Source organism: Prionailurus bengalensis, chromosome A2 (assembly GCF_016509475.1).
Source record: "Prionailurus bengalensis isolate Pbe53 chromosome A2, Fcat_Pben_1.1_paternal_pri, whole genome shotgun sequence".
NCBI lineage: Eukaryota > Metazoa > Chordata > Mammalia > Carnivora > Felidae > Prionailurus > Prionailurus bengalensis.
The window spans coordinates 51795065-51817263 of record NC_057348.1 but is presented as its reverse complement, the minus strand read 5'-3'; the positions used below and the strand labels follow the sequence as shown (position 1 = coordinate 51817263).

Below are 22199 nucleotides of genomic sequence, written 5' to 3'. Positions count from 1 at the left end.
AGAGGATGTATCTCAAAGAAAAAAATGCAACTACTGATTCTGACATCTTTTCAGACCTCCAGCAAACCTGCAACATATATGGAGAGGAATACCAACTCCATTTTATAGATGAGGAAACTAAGGTATGAGGACCTATCTAAAGTCATACCTCCCAAAGACAGATGACCCAAGGGCTGATCCATTCATTCACCAAGCATTTATAGAGTGCCTTCTGAATGCCAGGCACCATGCTAGGTACAAAACAGACATGGCTACTGTTCACACAGAGCTCTCAGGCTCCCAAGAAAGGGACACAGCTAAGTAGGCCTGAACAATAAAGTGTGAAGTGCAGTATGATACGAGAGGTGTCCGGAGTTGGGAGCATTTACACACTCCTGGGTGGTCAGGGAAGGCTTCCAAGGAAAGCGCACTGTGCTGAGCAGAACAAGCTCTGGGTGGGAAAGGCGCAGATAGTGGAGAGTGCTCTATGACAGATATGGGCAAATATGGAGTTTTCAGTGAATTCTATACAAGCTAGCAGGTCTTCAGTTCCGTTGGAACTATATTCTATACAATTCTATAGAATTCTATACAAGCTAGCAGGTCTTCAGTTGCCAGAAGATCATTTGTGCGGCATCATATAGATGCTTCTGTGCCCGTGGACTTCACATTCTCAAATCAAGCAAATCCCACAGTCAGATCCAGTACCGAGGTGAGCTCTACAAGTTAGGACAAACCAAGATGCCCAGAGCAAGGGTTGTCTCATACATGCACCCATGAGATGCAGGAGTAAGGGACAAGTGGTGGGGGAAAAGCCATATCAGAAGAGGTAGCTGCAATGGGAAATCTCAAAGAAGGAAGTTCGTTTTGTTTTGTTCTGTTTTTATTCAAAGAAGGAAGTTTAAGATCATTTATCTACAGAGGCAGATTTCTGATTTTTAACTAATTTTGTTATCCCAGAATTGCCTCCCTCCATATGTACAGGTCCCTTCCTGCACCTTTTACTATGTCTCTCCCAACCCGTTAGTAATAGACAGCTGTATATTTGAGTTTCTTCTCTGTTCATCTTTTGGCTTAAGTCCTGCTTTACCTGCATGGGGAAAAAAAATATTCCTTACTCATACTGAGAGGAAAAATCTTTCCTGATACCCTGGGCCAGATCAGATCTTCCTGCTCTAGATATCTACAGCAACTATCACTCCCCATCATGGGAAACCAATCATGTTATAGAAGTCACTCATTTAATTGTCTCTCATCCCCAATGTCAGTTTCTGGAGGGTGGGAACTCTGTCTGGATTGTCCAGTGCCTGGCACAGAGTAGATGCCTGAAATACAATTATTGAATGGATGGATGGATGGATGGATGGATGGATGGGTAGATGGGTAAATACATGGTTGAAGATCATTGTTCATCTTAACACAATAGTTAAAATCACCAGTAGCCCATTAACTCGTGCCTACTATTGTCATTGTAAATATAATTACTCCTAACGATTCTCGTAGTTCGTGCTGCCAGGGATGTAATTATCAGCGCCTGTAAGGCACCCTGCAGGTAGCAGGGGGATAGATAGAAAACAGCACGTCGGGTTTAGAAAATCCCTTGTGGCTTGCAAAGCACTTTCTTGTTCACATACGGCACTTTATTTATGCATCGTAAGAACCCCATGAGAACCCCATGAGAGAGATTCACAAGAGGAGGCAGCATAGTGTCCTGATTAAGGGTGTGCCTCTGGATCCAGGCTGCCTGAGTTCAAATTCCAACTCTGGCACTTACCAGCTCTGTGACCTTGGGCAAGTTGCTTCACCTCTCTTGGCCTCAGTTCCTTCGTGTGTTGTATGGGAATAGTCTTATTGGTTTGGTTGTAATATTTTATTTTTCAGGAAATAACTCATTTAAGCCTCATAGTACCTATAAGGTAGATATTATTATTCCCCTTTCCTTTTTTTTTAGATGATATTAAATTCATTTGATTCTCATTCTACTAGGAGGTGGAGGAGCTAGAATTTGAACCCAGAGACTGTAGTTCTTAGTTCTCCTGCAGCTAACCTCTATGGCATGTCCACACACACGCATCCTTGGGCCCTTCCTTAGCCGCTCTTCATAAGGATACACCTTTGGGGTCAAACCCAACTCATGGTTTCTGGGAGTGGTGCATGCTCAGATGGCCAAGGACCATAAGTGCTCCTACAGGACTGGGGGTGGGAGCCCCAAGCACACTCTTTCTTTGGTGTCTTGTGTCTCTGCTAAAGACATCAGGACCATTTTATATTCCATTCTATAAGATACTTGCTGCTCCCAGGATAAAAATAAGGCTTCCTACTGCACCCTTGAATACAGCTGCCCTCCTGTAAGGCATGGAAAGTTTCTCCAGTGGCTCCAGCACCCTATGACCCATAGCTGGGAAGCCCCACAACCCAGATGGAAATACGACAAATTTGAATGTGGTTTATAATTAGTTCCCAATAAATTGGGAGGTAGAGGGGTCAATAATTATTATTTTGCAAATGAGGAAACAGAATCTTGGGAAAATGAAAGGACTCGCCCAGGGTCCCATAGCCAGGATTTGAGAGGACTTGGATTTGAACCCGTCTTGCTCTGACTGTAGAACCTGTCTTGTTCACTGCCATCAGGCACTGTTCACCCATCAGCCTCTGCTCTTCAGAATAAGGAGGGAGCGCCCCCTAGGGGAAGGGGAAGAAGCACCAGGCTGGGAGTCCAGAGACCATCCCACCTCTGGACTGCCTCCCTCTGTGTGACTCTGGACAAGTTCCTTTCCATCTCTGAGCTTCCAGTTCCTTACTGAGAAAATGAAATTGAGTCTAAAATGCCTCCAACACTAAAATTTTGTGCAAGAGGAAAGGATGGTGAAGCAAAGAGATGGGACAGGGGACAAGGGGAAAGAATTGGGGCTAGGTCAGGGGCTCAATCCCATCTTCCTCTCCCCACCCCTCCCCCTTACCGTCCTGGACCTCGGATGGCCAGGTGTCTATGCCTACTGGGTGGGGCCAGTCCCCATGCCAGGCCCAGCCAAGCTCAGCAGAGGCCCTTTGTCACCCAACGCTTGCCGGGGGCCTTGGACACCGGTATTGGGTGTCGGGGTGGATTGGATTCTCTCCTGGCAGCCCTGCAGATACGGCACTTCTGCAAGGGTGGCCAGGCAGGCCAGCAGGGAGAAGTCCGTGCTCTCTTCTCCCGGGCTCCCCGAAGGACGTCGTGGCTGCTGTCCGTGGTGCTGAACTGTGCACCCCCGCCCCCCAGGTGAGGGCTCCATGCACCCCAGCTCATGCTTGGGGCCAAGCGGGGTCCTCAGTGACATCCTGGTGAATATGCATGAGCTGACTCCTCTGGCCAGACCAAGGGCCTTGATGAATGTGGTTGGGGGCTACAGGTGAAAGTGGGAGGCTTTCTCCCATTCCCATGCCTGGGAAACCAAAGGGGGGATAACAGTGTATCAGCAGATGTAGGTGGCATGGATGAAGGAAGCATATATGCTGGGGGACCTGGGGGCTCTGTACTTGGGGGATGGATGGGGTTATGCTCCGGATCGTGAGAGCGTGGTGTGTGTGCGTAAACAAGACTGTGAGCACAGGTATTTTTGAGGAAGGGAGTGGGAATATTAAGATGTATTTCTAGAAGCATGACTGCATGTGACAGTGTTTATGGTGCCAAGGGGGGTGTCCACCAGGGTATGTGTGAAGTGGGACTCGTGTGTTGGTGTATGTGTATGGCAGGGGGGTGGGACCTAAAAGTAGGCAGGTTAGGTGTACAGAGCACCCTGAACTGTATAGGTCAGAGGGTGTGTATACACCAGGGTGCATGTCATGAAGTCAATGTGTTAAATAGCAGAGTGGACGATTAGGGGGTTAGGGTATGTTACGAGGTTGCACCAGGCTGTGGCTTGGGGGTGGTATATTGTGGAGTGCCCAAGTGGGCACAGTATATTTGGGTTTACAGTGTTTGCTGCTGTGCTATGGGGTATGGTATGAAACACCCACGTTAGGGTATGTGTATATGTAGTGGTTGTTATTTGGGGTGGTTTGTGTGTGTACAAGCACGTGCAGGCTGGGCCTTCCTAAGCACCTGTCCCATGAAGCCTTCAGTGCCTGACCCTTGTCACCACTCTGTGCTTGCCCCCACAGGAGCCACCACCCCTGACCATGTAGATGCCAGCTCCAGGGAGCAGCATGGGCCCCACTGAATGGAGACTCCTGGGTCTACAGCCCTGAGCCCCTCCGGCCCCTGGACGTTGCCCCGTGCCCAGGGACACCCCTTGGAGCTCACCACCGCTGTCGCCAGCCCACCTCGGCCGCCCCCTCCCCCTGGGACCCAAAGTCGGCCACCGGGAGCCACAGTCATCCAGTGAGGTTGTGCTAAGGACAGGCACACGGAGCCATCGCCCAGCAGCCTCTTGTCCAGCGCTGACTCTCGGGCCCACCCTGAGCAGGGACTGGGGCAAACATGGGTGACATGACCAACAGCGATTTTTACTCCAAAAACCAAAGAAATGAGTCGAGCCATGGGGGCGAGTTCGGGTGCACAATGGAGGAGCTCCGCTCCCTCATGGAGCTACGGGGCACCGAGGCTGTGGTCAAGATCAAGGAGACTTATGGGGACACTGAAGCCATCTGCCGGCGCCTCAAGACTTCACCTGTGGAAGGTAGGTGTGGAAGACTTGAACACAGTGCTTGGATTTGGGATCTAGACACCCAATCCCTGGCCTCCCTTCCCCAGACCCCAGGAACCCCCCTCATCTGGGTTTAAGCATGGGACCACAGCATTGCTACTGTGCATTCAAATCCAGCTCCATAACCCACGTCACTGGCCTGGGTTGTGCCCAGCTGTCCCAAATCCAAACTCTGATGGTGGCTCCCTAGGTGTCTGGGGCAGCCATAGGCCATGGAACTGCTGGAAGACAGGGAAGGCAGGAAGATGGGCCGTCACGGGAAAGGTGACAGATACCCATATGTGTCTTGCCCTGGAGATGGGTGTGGGGCTTTTGTGTAACTGAGAAAATGAACAGGCCTAGGATCTTGGGAGAGAGAAAGTTTCAGCTTCTGGGTGCTCCTCTGAAGGGGACCAAAGCCAGGTCACCCGCTGTGAGGCAGAAGGAAGAGAAACCAGCCCAGCCTGAGCACCAGAGCATAGAGTGTGTGTCACCATTCCCACTATCACTTTCCCCTTGCCATGAGGGAGAAGAATTCCCTGCATAAACCCCAAAGATATGGGTGTGAGGCACCTCCACAGCACTCCCCGTGCAAAGAGGCTGCAATGAGCCTCAGTTTCTTCCTGTGGAAAATGGAACCGATGGCTACCTCACAGTGCCTACTAGAAGCCTGAGCATACAGTAGGTGCTCAATAAGTGGCAGCCATTATTATTCTAAAAAGTGGATGATAATCTCTCCCCCAAGCACAGATCACAAGCTGGAAGACAGCATTTGAATTCTTATCCCCATGTGAGAGATGAGAAATCCAAGGCCAAAAGGTCCCTCCTGTCCTGTCTCCTGACTCCAGTCCCCATGCCCTGGGCACTGGTGGGTACCAACCCTCAACGCATTTCCTATAGAGGCTGCTTAGGGACCCAGCTGCTCACCTAAGCAGAAGTTTAGAAACACCTTGCTCTCTTGGTGTTGTTTGGTTTTGTTTGAGGGTGGGGAGGAGAATAGTAGCCCAGGGCTTGAGAACGGCTATATGTGCCCCAAGACAGGAGGGAGTCCTGCCTGGGGGCTCCTGGGCCTCATGTGAACCCTAGTCTGTGGCAGAATGGTCCGTGCTCATCTCCGCCATCAGGTTGGCACACTAGCCTTCTGGGAGGCAGGGTTGCCCTGGTCATCTTTGTCTTTTCTATGGGACGAGGAGATTATCTTGAGTTGGAAAATCTTAAGTGTCTCTGGGCCTCAGACCTTGTGGAGAACCTAATGAAACTGTAATCCTTTTTCCCAGAAAAAAACAAAAAAACAAAAAACACCCACATACTACAGACATGGCTCACGCTATCAGCACATTCACAGAGCCCCTCCAAGCAAAGCCATGGACCTTGGCATACGAGACAAACCTTGGTGTTAAGAACCCCACCCTCCCCTCCCCCCTGACAGGCTCTTGGACCCTGGGAAATTGAACGGCCTGCGGCCAAGCTCCAGCACCGTCCAGGGCCATTACCATTTGGTTTACTGTGTCCCCCAGTGCATCCTGCTGGGAAAGCAGGAGCACACCAAAGGGCAGGGATCCTGTCCTGCTCCTCTCCACCCATCTAGTTCCCAGTCTGGTTCCTGGCACAGACGAGGTTGGATAACTGCCCAGTAAAACCCTGAGATGTGGCCACTGAGTCCCCAGCCCACAGGGAGCAGCTCATATGGCTGAGCAGCCAAAACAGCACATAATTCAGCCCAAGTGTAGCGTGGACCCCAGAGCTCAGAGGAGAGGCGAGGTGGGTGGGCCGTGAAGGTCAAGGAAGGCTTCCTGTAGGAGGAGGCATTGGAACTTGGCTATGGAGAAAAGAGAAGGAAAAGCATGTAGCATGGCATAAAACAGCATTTCTTAGGTGGAATCCCGCAGAATGCCAGTGTACTTGCAAAAAGGTAGGCGTTATGTGGGAATAAAGGAGACCCGGTTTTCTCATCTTTACAGTGGAGAGAATGATGACAGCTCAGAACATTGCTCTGCTGCCTGTCAGTTGTGTGTGTTTGGGGCCTTTTGTCTGACCTCGCTGGGTCTTGGCTTCCGAATTTTTCATGAGGACCCAAAGAGATCTCTGATGAGAAAGATCCCTGAGAAGGAGGAAAGCCCACTGCAGGACTAACCAGAGCCTCTTCTGTGTTGGTCCCTAGAAGGATCTCCCAGGTGCAGGTAGAGCTGGAAGAGGTTTGGGGAGAGGCAAAAGAGCGGAATGCTATTGACCTCAGACTTGGGTGACCTGGGTTCAAATCCCAGCCCTGCCATTTACCAGATGTGGGATTCTGGGCAAGGTATCCACCACTCTGTGCCTCGGTTTCCTCGGTTGTAAAATGGGATCATAATAGTGACTGTCTCGTAGAGTGGTGAGGGCAGAGTGCAGTGGCTTAGAACAATGCCTGGCGCATGGATAGTGCTACGTGTTAGGATTCAGCCCCAGAGACTAACCACCTCCATTTCCGCATTGGTAAAATGGGTTGTGAACGTTGAATGAGATTAGGCCGAGTGCCCCGTCTCTAAGTGCTTTATAAGTGTCAGCTCCTGTTGCTGTTGTTTTCATTATGGTTATCATTACTCTGGAAGAAGCATGTCCTCTGGAAAAGGTGGAACCTGACCCTCATGGAATGCTGGCCAATGTCCGTGAACGGTGTGACTACTTTTTCCCAGGCCCTTCTGTGTTCTCATTGCACGTGTTCCTAGAAGCATGCGTGGCTATCCCATTTCGTGGATGAGAAGCCTGAGGGCTCGAGGTCACCACCACAGTTCCCATCAGAGCAGACTTTGAACACAGCTCTCTTGAACACAGCACCCCAGAGTGCCTTCACACCTGAGCCAAGCATGTGCACCTGGGAACAGTCCTCTAAAGACGCCTTCTGTGCGATGAGGGCCTGAGTAGTTGGGGGCCACCTTTTCTCTCATGTTCAGCATTTGTCCTGCCCTGTTTAGCCCTCTTCTGACTTCGAGAAATGCTTGCTTGGCCTCCAGCCCTAACCCCCAGCTTAAAAGCCATGTGGTCTGCGGCTGTGCCAGGTCTGGACGGGGACTCAGGTTGGCCATTCCCGACACCCCCTGTGCCCCTGGTCTGCTCACGTCAGCAAGGAGCCGGCCTCTGAGTCACTCTACAGGAAACTGCTCCAGGCCGTGCATAAATTAGCCTTCCCCTTCACATCCAGCTAATTTTAGGCAAAAAGACCTCTGCAAGTGATAGAGGGAGGTTGATACCAGGAGAATTCAACTCCCACCCGGGGTACCACCTACTGCCAGCACAGTCAAGGGACTCAGTTCCCATGACCTGACAGTGTTGGACTTTCCCCCTGAAGTCCTGACTCTGGTGACATCTCTGGGGTAAACGGGCTCCCTATGAGGGCCTCTCTCCCTGAAATGAGTTCTCTTTCTTTCCTCTTCCACTGTTGGTTCTGTTCCACTCTGGTGATGCCCTTCCCTCCTTACCCTCCACTGCTTCCTTTCCTTCCATACCCTTCCACCATAGGACAATAGAGCCCAAGGCCCAGCTTTAAATTCTTACAGGCTTACTCTTCAAGGGACACTTATCTTCAAGAGACATACCGGAAGAATTCAGTTAACTTCCCCAAGCAAGCCTCCATTGCCTTATCTGTGAAATGGGAATAATAACACTACCTACCTCACAGGATGTGAATATTAGATAATCCACATGAAGGGCTTAGTGTGGCATATAGCATATCCTAGACACTTCCAAAATAACGTTCATTGTCATTATTATTATAACCAAATATTTCTTACAACAACAACATTCATGGGCCATATCCTCATGAAAGAAATGGGGCGATTAAATAAGACAGTACTGAGCAAAGAGTAAAAGTGCTACCAGAGAAGGCTTCCCAGAGTAGGCTACTTTGTGATGAGTCTGGAAAGATGGGTGATGAGTGGCCTGTGAGCCCCCAGAGGCAGGAGCTGTTTGTCATTCTCCACTGTGTCCCCAGCACTTGGTACAACACCTGGGGGATTGAACACAGATTCACCGAAACAAGGGAAGGAGATGGGCACCGAGGTGGCTTGGTCAGTTGAGTGTCTTGACACTGGATTTTGGCTCAGATCATGATCTCACAGTCGTGAGATCAAGCCCCACGTGGGCTCCACACTGAGCACAGAGCCTGCTTAAGATTCTCTCTCTCTCTTCCTCTGCCCCCCTCCCCTGCTCGCATGCTTTCTCTTCCTCTCTCCCTCTCTCTCTCTATCCTTCTCTCTCTCCATCCTTCTCTCTCTCCCTCTGTCTCTCCCTCTATCTCTTTAAAATAAAATAAAAAATAAGAAGAAGGGAGGGAGACAGAAGAGGTTGGGGATACCCCTGGTGTGGGGTGGAATGGAAGGCTGTAGCCAGGGGACAGGACACATGACACACGACACACTGTGTCACCCATGGAACTGGCTTCAGTTCCCCAAGCTCAGAGTGGCATTGCCCTGAGCTGCTGGGCAGGAACACCCCTTGTCCTTCACTTCCTAACACCTGCACCTTGTGCTGTCAGAAGGGGCAGCTCAGACAAGTCCCTCTGGGTGCCCCCTGCATTGTGTGTTTCCTGGTGGGGGAGAGAAGGGGACAAAGAAGGTGGGGCAGCAGCAGGGTGGGGTGGGAACTGGATACTGGAGTGTTGTGAAACAGAACCTCCGGTTAATTTTGTATGAATCCTGTGGCCTGCCCAAGTGGAGGAGAGAGTGGGGCTGAGGGAGGAGAGGAGAGCGGATCATGGGGATGGTGCCTCATGTTGCATAAACACAGTGTTAAACCAGAACATCCGCGGACCCGGCAGGGCCCGTGTCATCATCCACAGAGCTGCCACCAGCTGGGCACGGGGGAGGGTGTGAAGGCCACGTGTGTCTTAAATGTCTCTGGGTCCCAGGCAGTGGGGATCACCTGTTTATCATTGTGACGCTCTATTTCTCCATGTTCTCCATCTCCCCATGCATCACAGGGGCCTGGAGAGGTTGATAGGGAAACCAAGGCAGCCACAGATTCAGCAGTGTGCCAGGCAGGGTGAAGCTGGGCACCACTCAGACATGGGGTCCATGTGGGGAATTCACTGCCTGGCCCGAGATGTGCAAGAATGCCTCTCAACTGGGGTCTTCAGGTGAAGTGGCCCATGTTCCGTTGTGGAACCCAGGACTCTCAGGGGTGAGGTCTGGAGGAGAAAAGCTCATCCAAGTATATAAGAAGATGAGGAAGTGGGGCACCTGTGTGGCTCAGTCGGTTGAGTCTGACTCTTGACTTCAGCAGGGTCGTGAGATCAAGCCCCGCATCGGGCTGTGCAGTGAACTTAAGATTCTCTTTCTCTTCCTCTGCCCCTCCCCCCCCACAGACACATACATGCTCTCTCTGTCTCTCTCTAAAATGGAAAAAAAAAAGGCTGAGGAAATGCAGTTGCCTTCCTTGCATGGGTGGAGGAGGGGAAGCTGTGTAGGGGGTGCTCTGGCCTCCCCTCTGTCACCAAGCAGGCTCCTGACCTCGGGGGCAAGACGCCCACACTCTCTGTACCTGAAATGGGAATTGTGCCACGTTTGGAGACAGTGAGTTGAAAATACTTTCAAAGTTTTCTGCCAAAGAATCATCTTCCCATATTCCCTGAGTATTTCTACCCATTAGGATTACATTTGATAGAAACCCATCTTAAACTGGCTTATGCAAACACGGGATTTTCTGGCCTGTGCCAAATGAAAGGTGCAGAGACCATCTAGCATCAGGCAAGGCTGGACCCAGGACCCTCAGTGCTGCAGGAGGGCTTTGTCCGTCCCTCTCCTGCTCTCCTTCACCTCCATTGCCTTCCATGTTGGTTTCATTCTCGGGCAGGCCCTCACACTGTTAGCTTCAGGCTAACACCCCTCCATCCTGGCCCCCCCAGCAGCCAGAGGCACCTCTTTCCTCATGGTCTCCTCCCCTGGGTCCCAGAACAGATTCTCATTTGGCCACCTGGAGTCACATGGCCATTCTTGACCCAATCCCTGCGGCCAGGGGAAGGAAGAGGCAGATAGGTCAGATCCGGGTCACATGCTCACCCCAGAGGGATGCAGGTCAGTCCATCCAGACCGCATGGAGATTGTGGGAGGGAGAGGGAGATAGAGGCACAGGCCACACACGCTTGTGGGCCTACTGTATGGAAGGCCCCACTGTGTGCGGGGAGGGTGTGGGCATGCTCTGTGCCTTGGAGGAGAGCTTGGCCTGGATGAGGAGAAAGGGTAGAATTGAGGAAGCAGCTGAGCAGTAAAGGAGCGTTTGGGTCACAGCCAAACCACAGCACTGTTAACATTTACACCAGTGTAGCGGGCATAAGCTGGGACCGTCCACAAGAAGTAGGTAGATGACTCGTGTCCCAGCAGTGAAGTGGCCAAGTAGGGGTCACGGTCAAATCCCAGCTGCACTCCTTCTCCAGCTGTGGAGCACTGGACCAGTTATCCACCTCTCTGTGCCTCAGTTTCCACATCTGTAACATGGGACGATAACAGTGCCTCTTTCATAGGGTTCCTGTGAGGATCCAAGTAATATGCACAAAGTGCTTGGTGCCTGGCATGCGGCAGGTGCTATGTCGGGGTCAGCTGTTATTATTCTATGCTGAGGATTCTGTGTGTGACTGTAGGGGCAGATTGGGTTTAAGTTAGCAGAGAAGACAAAGGCAGCTTATCTGGGCAGATCAGTGGGCCCAAGCAACGCCAGGGGAATCTGTGGGTTTTAAAAAAAAAAAAGCCCCATATCTGATTGGCAACGCTTACACCACCCCCCCCCCCACCACCATCACCAGGAAAAATACATCCCTTAAAAGCACTAGCTTTCTGTGAAAGTCTGATGAATCACGTGTGGATGCTTTCCAGAATGCCACCCTCACATCTTTCTGAATCATCAATAAGATAACCCCACATGTTGATTGAGACACACTATCCATTCTCCCAGGCGGAGGCAGCGGAATGTGTGCTAGGCGGACAGTTCTGCAGGCCTGGGCGCGGCCGGAAGAGAACAGGACAGGTCGCAAAAGCCCTGACCTGCCACTGACTGAAGAGCTTCTGGGTGGATTCCAGCAGGACTGGATGAGCTTCATTTTCCACGGACAATGCTGAGTGGCCTCGTGGGTGCTTTGCACAGTCAGGCACCCACAGGGGAGCGGAGGCTCTAAGCAGTTGTGCGGAGCGTTTATGGGTGCGCGTCATGCTGTGCAGACCCACTGTGGAAAACGCAAGTCCCAGAACTACCCAGCGGCTGTAACTTGCTGTGTGCAAACTCCTCAGGGCCAGGGTCTTCCACTGGGTTGCCTCGTGTGGTCCTCACAGCAGCCCCTTGAGTGGGAAACAAGCACTTGGAGAGACAGGGGGCCCCGATTCTTTCTCTGAAGAGATCTTTGCTCTGCAGAATAAATATGCACCAAACACTAAGTGCCTACTCAGGAATGCAAAGAGCACGGGCTTTGAGGCCTGACTCCACCACCCTGGAGGACTTTGAGCGAGTCGTTCCATCCCTGTGAGCCTCGAGATCCCCATTTGTTAAGGGCATGATCATAGTGCCCACCTCCCAGAACCGGTGGATACAGGTGCTCAGTGACTGTCCCACTGCTTCTCCTGCTTCAGGCACGCCAGGCAGAGATGTAGGCTGACACACATTCACTTGCTGACCACGTATGTATTGTGCACTTACTGTGTGCAGGCTTGAGCCACACTCCTCTTCTCCAGGCTCCTCAGGAGCAGTGTTTGTGTGATGTGGCTGTACGTAGGACAGGTGGGGCGGCCAAGACAGGTACAGCCTTCCAAGACATTCCCTCTCCATCCAAGCATCCAGGGCAAGGAGAGAAGGATGTCAGACAGGAGACAACTCCAAGGTCACAGAGGCAGGCAAGAACCAGTAGGAGAGGGCAGCCAGGGGCAGGGGCCCGGGCCTCAGTCCAGGAGGAAGAAAGGAGGGAGGAGCCCCTCCTGACCCCCTCTCCCTCCAGAGCTCCCTAAAGACTTCCAGGAAAGGGGGTATGCAGAGCTGGGTTGTAAACTTCCCTGCCCTGAAGACCCTCCCCGTTAGCTATGATACTAGTGACAGCTGTGACACTAGGGATGCGTTAACACATATTGAGTGCTTTCAGACCAGGCTCTCCGCGGAGGATCCCTGGCACTACCTCATTTCATCCTCTCAGACAGGAATTGTTCATATCCCCAGCTTACAGATGAGGAAATTGAGGCTCAGAACAACACTAGTCAAAGGGGCCCAGCCAGGATTGGTACCCAGGCAGGCTGGCTCCTGAACATGCACACATAATCCTTCAGCTATTGCCTTCTGCTGACAAAAATAACTCTGCAGCCAGAGGGAGTGTGCTGAAGGTCAAAGGAGGAGGCGATCGGATCCATGCCTGATGGGGGACAAATACAGGAGAGGCTTTCTTGGGAGCTAGGTCTGAAAGGACGGGGATGAGCTGAATATGCAGAGGTAGAAAGGAAAGCACCCTCTTAGTGAAAGGGAACAGCATGAGCAAAGGCCCTGAGGTGAGCCCTGGGACGTTCACGGGAAGAAATGGGGAATGCATTGTGCTTGGAGCCTAGGAGACATCTCAAAGGGCAGAGAACTCCGGCCCACAGACCGGGGATTGATTTTTGTAGACTGTGACTTTTAGTTGGTTGGTTCATGCTATGTGTGCAGACTCAGCTTGGGTAATAGGTATTTAACTTGTCTGTGCTGTCCGTGAGAGTGTGAAAAATGGGGATGGGGTTGGGAGAGGGTCAGAGTACAGCTCATCTTCATGGGCCAGAAGAGCCAAAGAACTTGCTGAATGCAGGAGCACTGAAGTTTGGAAAGGTGTTTCTCATACCGGGTTCTCTGGGGTTCCACAGAGGCACCCCAGGGTACAAGGAGATAAGTGGGTGAAGCTCTGGGCTTCCTGCCCTACCATGTACCAGAGCAGCTCCTTTTTTATCTGCTTTGCATGGTGAAGCATCTGGTAAGATTTTTTTTTTTAACAAAGAGTTTTAAAAAAAGAAAAGAAAAAAATTTGAAAACTTTTGATGAAATTAGAAAAAGGCAGTAAACTAGAGTATCTGAAAGCCTGAGTTGGGGCCCAGGTTATATAAGTTCTCAACGCCTTGGTTTTTATATCTGTAGAATTGGCAGGTGGTAAACAGCTCCAGGGCCCATACTGGTCTGTGAATTCAACGAGAAAACGCACAGGGAGTGCCTGGCCCACAGTGGGGCCTCAGGGAAGGTTTGTCCGTCCTCTTGTGATGGGTCCCCAGGGGGTGCAGGGAAAGGACATTCAGCCCCCCAACCTGTATTAGAAGAGACACTGAGCCAGGAAGATGCAGGGGGGACCATCCTGACTTTGGCCCTTATTAACTGGGACCATCTCAAGCCCGCCCACCCGCACCCTGCAATTCTGTGCCTCATTCTCCCCATCTGGAAAATAAAGAGTGTGGGTCTGGTTGTCTCTGAGGCTCCTCCAGGCTCAGACATTCTAGAATTCTAAACACGCTGCCTCGCACCCCCAGTAGTACAGACATCACACTGGCCAGAGGGTGGCTGACTCACAGCCAGACCCAGTTCCCTCTTCCCTCTGGGAGACTGTGGCCTCAAATCCTGGGGGCATGCCTGAGGCTCCACCCCAAACCTTCCACAGCCGTGCCCATGGCCCCTCACCCTAGCCCCAGCCCAGCAGCCCTTCCCTAGAAGGCAGCTTCTACACACACTGACTTCCAAAGGCCCCGTGGGCATTTCTCTGGCCCCCAGAAATGTTCTGTTTCTAATGACTTTGCCTCCCTGAATCGTGATCTCATCTGCCAAATGGGCCGAGGGGTGAGAGATGTTCAGAAACTCCAGGCTGGACCATCTCTAGTGTTAGGGCAACATCAGTGTTCCCCCCAGCCTGGGTCCCACAAAGCTTAAGAGAGCTGAAGCAGCCTCTCCCTGCAGACCCGCCTGTCACACGAGAGGCCCCAACAGGGCAGGTAAGTTATCTATACAGGCCCCCCTCCCTGCACAATGATTATCTTACTCCTCCTGGCGCAATCCAGGCCCCTGCTGTGGTTTCAGACCCAGAGTTATTTATAGTCAGTGGAAATTAGTGCCTCGGCTGATGGTTCCCTAGTACCCCCCTGCCAGCATCAGCCTCCACCCCAAAGGGAGGCCCCCTGGAAATTTCCGTGGTCCCAGGGACTATTTCTGAGCAGCAAAGACTGCTTTTTCTGCGGGATAGCTTTGGACAAGAAGTCATGGAAGTGAGAGGCAGAAGTGAGCCCTTCTCGCTGAAGAATCTAGGAAGGTTTTATAGAGGAAGCAGTATTTGAACAAGATGTTGAGAGATAGGCAGGGTTTGCGATGGGGAAGGGCACTCCAGGTAGAGGGAACAGTGCAGTCAAAAGCACGGAAGCAAAGAAGGGTGTGTAAAAAGAAGAGCCATACATTCTGTTTGGCTGGAGCTTGGGGGAAGGTAACTGAGAGTAACTGAGCATTATATCTTCCAGACACTATTCCAAGAGCTTTACATACATTATTACCCCCGTTTAATCCTCCCCAAACCCTATGAGGTAGGCATTAGGATTATCCCCATTTTTACGAACGAGGAAAAGGAGACACAGAGAAGTTAAATCACTTGCCCACGGTCACACAGCTAATGGGTACAAGAACTGGGATCCAGATGCCGGCAGGCAACCCCAGAGCCCATGCTAGGAACCTCTGTGAAGGGATATGAATGTTGAGCTACAGGTTTGGGCTTAAGTGAAGAGATAGGAGGGAGCCCCTGAGGTTTCTTGAGCAGAGGAGCAGTGTGGTCAAGACAGTTGGTCTGGCAGCCCTGATCTTGGTTGTAATGGGGAGATACCCCAAGGGATAGAGCCAGAGCAGAGTGAGGGACAGGCATCCAAGAGAGAGGTGACAGAGTTCGACCTGGCCAGGGTGGTGGTGATGGAGAGGAAGGAGCACCAAGCAGAAGGTCTCAGCCTGTGGTAGGTGGTCAAGGAAGAGAATGGTGTCAGTGCAGACTCAGCTTTCCGGACAGCAACTGGCTGCTCATGGAGGAGACTAGCCAACAGGAGAGGAGCAAGGTTGAGGGTGAGACAAAAGGTTTGTGTTGGGCATTATGCACTCTCAGGGCCTGGGGGATAGAACGGCAGGCATGGAACCCTGAAGAGAGGCTAGGCCCGGAGATGACAGAGAAGTCCTGTCTCTGCTCCCAAGTTCCTCGAGGGGGGAAGTCAGCCACAGGAAGGCAGAGATGTGGGCCTGTGGTGTTCGCTGCTCTATCCTAGCACCTAGAACAGTGCCTAGCATGGAGTATACTCAATAAGCATGCAGGAATGAGTTCATCTGGAGCACTCACCAAGCATGGGTCCTTAGGGAGCACCAGCTACCTAAGGGAGCGGGCAAAGCAGGAGATATCCGAGAGATATAAGGAGGGTCACCTGCAGGTAGGGTGTGATCAGGGTGTCTGACACTGGAAAGGCAGTCAGTTAGACATAGAGGTTGCCAGGAGAGGTTCAAGGAGGACAATAAAAGAGCAACAGCCTTGAGGGCAGGCTGCCGGATGAGGTCTTGGGAAACATCTGCTGGACAGAACAGCAAAATAGAGCATTCCCTGGGGCTGTCCCCCATTGCCCATACCAGCTCAATTGGGTAAGAGCAGAAAGAACAAGGGCCTGAGGGACTCAGGCACCCATAGAACCACAGGTCTGGAACAGTTCTCGGGGACCAGCCAGCAATCCCAGGGTGCACATGGGAACACTGAGGCCCAGGAAGGAAGGGACCTGTCCGAGCACATAGCTCCAGGGACTGGGGAGCCCTGAGTCATCCCTACATGTGGTGAAGGGGACAGAGTCCCTCCCCTCTGCCCCCAATGCATCCACCCTTCCCCCCAGGCCCCGCCTCTCTCATCCATCCATGCAGTTTCTGTGTTTGTTCCCAGGGGCCACATAACAAAGGACCACAGATCAGGATGGAGCTTAAACAACAGAAATATGTTGTATCACAGTTCCGGAGGCTGGAGGTCTAAGATCAAGGTGTCTGTCAACAGGCTTGTTTCCTTCCAAGGGTGTGAGGGAAGGATCTGTTCAGGGCCTCTCTCCTTGCCTTGTGGATGGCCATCTCCTCCCTGTGTCTTAATACTGGCTTCCCATGAGTCTCTGTGTCCAGCTTTCCTCTGTATTTAAGACACCAGTCATACATGATTAGCCCCCCCTCCCCAACAACCTCATATGAACTTAGTAACTAGTCACCCCTGCAATGACCCTGTCTCCAAACATGGTCACATTCTGAGGTGCTGGAACTTATGGTTGTGAAGGGACACAATTCAACCCAGAACATTCTGCGCTCAAAGACAGTTTCTCTCCTGTAAAGTGGGGACATAAATGGGAACAGACAAGGACTGTGGTGCGGGCAGACAAGCTCACTGCTCTGTGGGCACCTATGTTCTCCAAGAGCCTGTCACACGCTGGGCATTAGGAAATAGTGATGCGGCCTAAGCATTAAACAGCAGACGCCCTACATCTGACTCCCCACTGTGACACTTACTTACTAGCTGTGTTGTGCCAAGCAAATGACTTCACCTCTCAAAACCTGTTTACTCATCTGTGAATTAGTACTTATTCCTGGGCCCCTGTGAGGAATAAATGTTCAGGTGCGTGTAAGAACATACATCACAGAGCAGGAAGCCTGCAGGGGATGAAAACCATTATTATTCTTGTCATTACCGATGTCATCATTCACATAGGTTTCTGAGGCCCAGAAAGGGAAAAATCCTGCCCAAGATCACACAGCCATCTGGCACAAAACCAAATGAGAACTCATGTCTCCCGACCCATAGTCCCAGCTTTTTAAACCACATCGCTGTAGGATATTTTTTTTAACGTTTATTTATTTTTGAGACAGAGAGAGACAGAGCACGAACGGGGGAGGGTCAGAGAGAGAGGGAGACACAGAATCTGAAACAGGCTCCAGGCTCTGAGCTGTCAGCACAGAGCCCGACGCGGGGCTCGAACTCACGGACCGTGAGATCATGACCTGAGCTGAAGTCGGACGCTTAACCGACTGAGCCACCCAGGCGCCCCTGTAGGATGTTTTTTTTAAAGGTGGGGGGTGGGGGTGGTGCCCGGGTGGCTCAGTCGGTTTAGCGTCCAACCTCGACTCAGGTCATGATCTCACGGTTCGTAAGTTCAAGCCCCGCATCAGGTTCTGTGCTGACAGCTCAGAGCCTGGAGCCTGCTTCAGATTCTGTGTCTCCCTCTCTTTCTCTGCCCCTTCCCTGCTCACTCTCTCTCTCTCTCTCACTCTCTCTCTCAAAAATAAACATTAAAAAAAATTTGTTTAAAGGGGGCGTAATTCACAAATGCCCAGTATTAGGAGAGCACATAAGCCTATTATCAGCTTCTCCATGTGTCTCGTGGAACACTACGGAAAATGGTAGTAATGGAGAACGTAACGCAGAATGAATGAGGCTCTTGAAATAGGTGATAGGAAAAAGGTGGGGTTTACCACTGACCATGGCAGCAGCTTCACAAAAACAGATGCAAGGGGAAAGAGGCATAAAGGAAGTATCCCGAAGGTCCCGGTGCTGGGGTTAAGGGGTGAGATGAAGGGCGATGGTTTTTCTCTCAGGGTCACTCTGCATTTGTGAGGATGTTGTTCTAAGACAGGTCAGCCGAGGCATGCTGGGTGTAAGCAACAGAAACTGCCTGAGCACATGAGGAAGATCCCTGATCATAATCCTCTAAGTTGGAGCTACGTCTGAAAACCCCAGCTCAGCTTTCTGGAGGGAAATTGGGATGTGTCTGGATCTGTGGCAGGACTGACAGAACCAATGTCCCTTTGGGTCATGGGGGGGGGGGTAGGGAAAAGTCCACTCCAGCTGTGTGGGTCCCCACGATCCTCAGGATTCCAAGCAGTGCTGTGTTGGAAAATGTATAACACGCAGCTGTCTGGGTAGCGAAGGAGTCCTTGTTCGTAGTGTGTGCTGATTTCTGTGGTGTAAATAGTCCCACCACGTCCCCAACACGATGGCATTGAATGCAGAGTTGGGAAGAGACATATGCCGCAGCGCAGTGTTATATGCTATTTCTACCAGCGGGCGCAATGGGCTCTCTATGCAAGACAACAGATCCTAGTGACATTTGGTAAAATAATCAGGAAGGGATGAGTGTGAGATATTGTTACCCTTTGAATATAGTTTATATAAATTTTAAGTATAATCATTTAATTCCAGTGATGGCTGCACTAACCAGTTCACAAAAATATCTGAAAACGTAGCAATTGGCTCTTACAAGCAGAAGTGAGCTGGCTGTGCTGCATCACGGATTCCAAGTCCACGGAGAGAGCATGTGAGTGGCCTGGCTTGGTCACGTGCCCACCTCCAGGCCAGGAAGGAGGAGGAGCATTTTGATTGACAGCCACCAAGACTCCTCCCAGTGGACCTAATTTCGCAAAGGAAGGAAGAAGCCACTGGACAGCCAAAACCCAACACCTGCTTTTGTTTCTCTTTTGATGATTTCTTTTCTTTTCTTTTCTTTTCTTTTCTTTTTTCTTTCTTTTCTTTTCTTTTTAATATAATTTGTTGTCAAGTTGGCTAACATACAGTGTATACAGTGTGCTCTTGGTTTTGGGGGTGGATTCCCGTGATTCATCGCTTACCTACAACACCCAGTGCTCATCCCAACAGGTGCCCTCCTCAATGCCCATCACCCATTTTCCCCTCTCTCCCACCCCCTATCAACTCTCAGTTTGTTCTCTGTATTTAAAATGTTAAAAAAAAAAATTATTTTCAAGTAATTTCAACACCCAACATGGGACTTGAACTCACAACCCTGAGATCAATAGTCACATACTCTACCAACTAAGCCAGCCAGGCACCCCGGTAATTTCTTTAAGTTATATTTTTTTCTCTGATGATATCTTCTTAATTTTTTTTTTTATTCATCATTGCTTGAAGTCTCAGAGTCTCTAAAAATAATCCAAAGCTTAATCCTGAGACTAGCAAACCAAAGGACCCAGCCAGGAGGGACAGTTACAGGGGCTCAGAGCAGCCACATCCAGGCCACATCTCCACCCCAGCCCAGCCTCCCCACCTTCCCCTGGGAGGGAGGTACATGAACTAAATCTCCTGTCACATGCCTGAGAGCCCACCCTTAGAGATTCTCCCAAGAGGACACAGACATCCCTAGTGGAAGAGTGTCATAGGGCAGAGTCTTGACAAGTACTCCTAAGGGTAGGGAAAAGTGAACAGAGACCCTCAGGGGTTTGGAGTAGCCCAGATAAGAGACAAGTACCTCTGAGGGCTTAGACCTGATATCAAAACCAGGCCGAGTGGACATCCTAAACATAGTGAATCCATGATTTAGCAGGGAGCCCCACCGACCCTCCAGGAAGATGGGAATTCTCTCTTGCGGCCACATGTGCCTGGCTCATGGCCACAGATGTCCAATGTGAAGAACCAGATCCCCACACCAGAAGCTCTTCTGGGGCTGCCCTCTTATTAGGGACCACCTGGTGGCCAGCAGAAGGCTCAACCTAGGGCAGACCAGGAGGTCGATTTAGACTGCCCAGTCCTCCGGTGATAGCCAAGTCAGCCATCATCTTGTCCCAACCACTATCCCAAAATGCCACTGTTTTCCCCATTCTGCAGATGAGGAAATTTGAGGAGCAGAAGGGGTGACTCACTTGCCCAAGACACACCCCTGTGGGAGTAAAACTCTGGGCCTGGATGAGGCCACACTTCATTCTCTTAACGGGCTGTTAAAAGGGGATGAGGGGGCATCCCCAGGGCTCCATGCTCCCTGCAGGGTGGTGCTGGGACTTTGCCCAGAAGCCTGGGAGTTTTCGGCTGCTCCCAAACACAGTGGAACTCAGGCCCAAATATGAGAGAGAGAGGCCAGGGTGGGGGCCAGGCAGATGCCTGATCTGCCTATGAACTTGATCATGGTTTCCAGGTCTCACTCACCTGCCTCCTTCTGGCCAGCAACATTCTCAAGGGCCTCCAGGTCTGGGAGTAATGGACTATAAAAGATGAGCCCAAATTCTAGGCCCAGGGGCTGGAGGCTGTTTGGCAAGTCCTGGACACGGTACACCAACTTAGGATCCAATGTCAGCCACTCCGCTCACTCCTGTGTGACCACAGGTGAATTATAGTCCCTCTCTGAGCCTCAGTTTCTTTATCTCAAGAGTGAGTTTAGATATGCCTACCTACAGGGTTACCAGAAAAGTTAAATGAAAATAATGTATGTATAAGCCCCTCCCTTTTCTATCCTCTCCCCCTCCAAGTTATTCTCCCTATCATGGCCAGAATAGACTTAAAAATGAATCTACTCATACCACCATTTACTCAAAACACAATGATCCCCACTGCTCTTAGAATAAAATATAAATTTGGGGCGCCTGGGTGGCTCAGTCGGTTAAGCGTCCGGCTTCAGCTCAGGTCATGATCTCGCAGTCTGAGTTTGAGCCCCGCGTCGGGCTCTGTGCTGACAGCTTGGAGCCTGGAGCCCGCTTTGGATTCTCTGTCTCCCTCTCTCTCTGCCCCTCCCCTGCTCACACTCTGTCTCTCTGTCTCTCTTTCTCTCTCTCTCTCTCAAAAGTAAATAAACATTAAAAAAATTAAAAAAGAGGGGCGCCTGGGTGGCTCAGTCAGTTAAGCATCCGACTTCGGCTCAGGTCATGATCTCACGGTCCATGGGTTCGAGCCCCGTGTCGGGCTCTGTGCTGACAGCTCAGAGGCTGGAGCCTGTTTCAGATTCTGTGTCTCCCTCTTTCTCTGACCCTCCCCTGTTCGTGCTCTCTCTCTGTCTCAAAAATAAATAAATGTTTAAAAAAAATTTTTTTTAATTAAAAAAGAAAAAAAGAATAAAATTTAAAATCACTGTGGCCTTCAGGCCTGGCATGACCCAGCTGCCACCCTGTTGCAGAGTCCTCAAACACAGGCTTCCAGGCCTACAGGAGACCAGAGTCCCTAGAGCTTCCTATAAAACTACACAGCTTGCACCTCCATTGGTGCCATATTAGGATTCCAGAATAAATTAAAGATAACTGAAAGTAAATTATAATAATTATAATGTTGAGACTATAGATGCCCTACCACTTACTACTCCCCACCAAATTTCACACATCCTCTGGTGGGGTCTGCACCATCCTCTGGCCGAGAATCACTGCATTCATTTAATTCATCTATCCTTTGAAGAAGCCTTTATTGAGCATCTGCTTGTTTGCTAGGTGCTGTCCTAGGTTCTGGGGATACCGCAGTGAACAAAGATACCTACCCTCATAAAACTTATAGGAGTCCAGCAAAAAATACAGGAAACTAATAAATGAACAAGAAAATATATCAGGTGGATAAGGACTTTGAGGGCAACCATGGGAAGGGGCAGCTTAGACAGGCAGTGGGGGAGGGCTTCCCTATGGAAGTGATATTTAACCTGAGCCTCAAATGACGTGCTGGATCCCCAAGAATTGCTTTCCCTGGTTGACTGAGGGTGAGTTCTGGTGGGGCTCCTGCTTTTACAGTGTTTTCAGATCCCCTATGTCCATTTCCTGGGCTCTGGCAGGTACTCTGCTAGGCACGACAAGCTTTTGTGATCTCTTTCTATA

At 50.8% G+C, this 22199-nt stretch overlaps 1 protein-coding gene and 1 non-coding gene across 16 annotated transcripts in view; one reads left to right on the top strand and one right to left on the bottom strand.

Moving 5' to 3' along the window:
* ATP2B2 (ATPase plasma membrane Ca2+ transporting 2) overlaps positions 1 to 22199 on the top strand; it is a 388293-nt gene that overhangs the window by 260629 nt on the left and 105465 nt on the right. For all 15 annotated transcript variants that reach the window (XM_043588121.1, XM_043588117.1, XM_043588115.1 and 12 more), the window contains one exon: positions 4120 to 4637. In XM_043588121.1, coding sequence (XP_043444056.1) covers positions 4439 to 4637 — 199 coding nt within the window. In that variant the 5' untranslated portion in view covers positions 4120 to 4438. The remainder of the gene's footprint in view (positions 1 to 4119; positions 4638 to 22199) is intronic.
* TRNAN-AUU lies at positions 19398 to 19470 on the bottom strand. The gene has a single exon. It is a non-coding gene; the product is annotated as a tRNA-Asn (tRNA).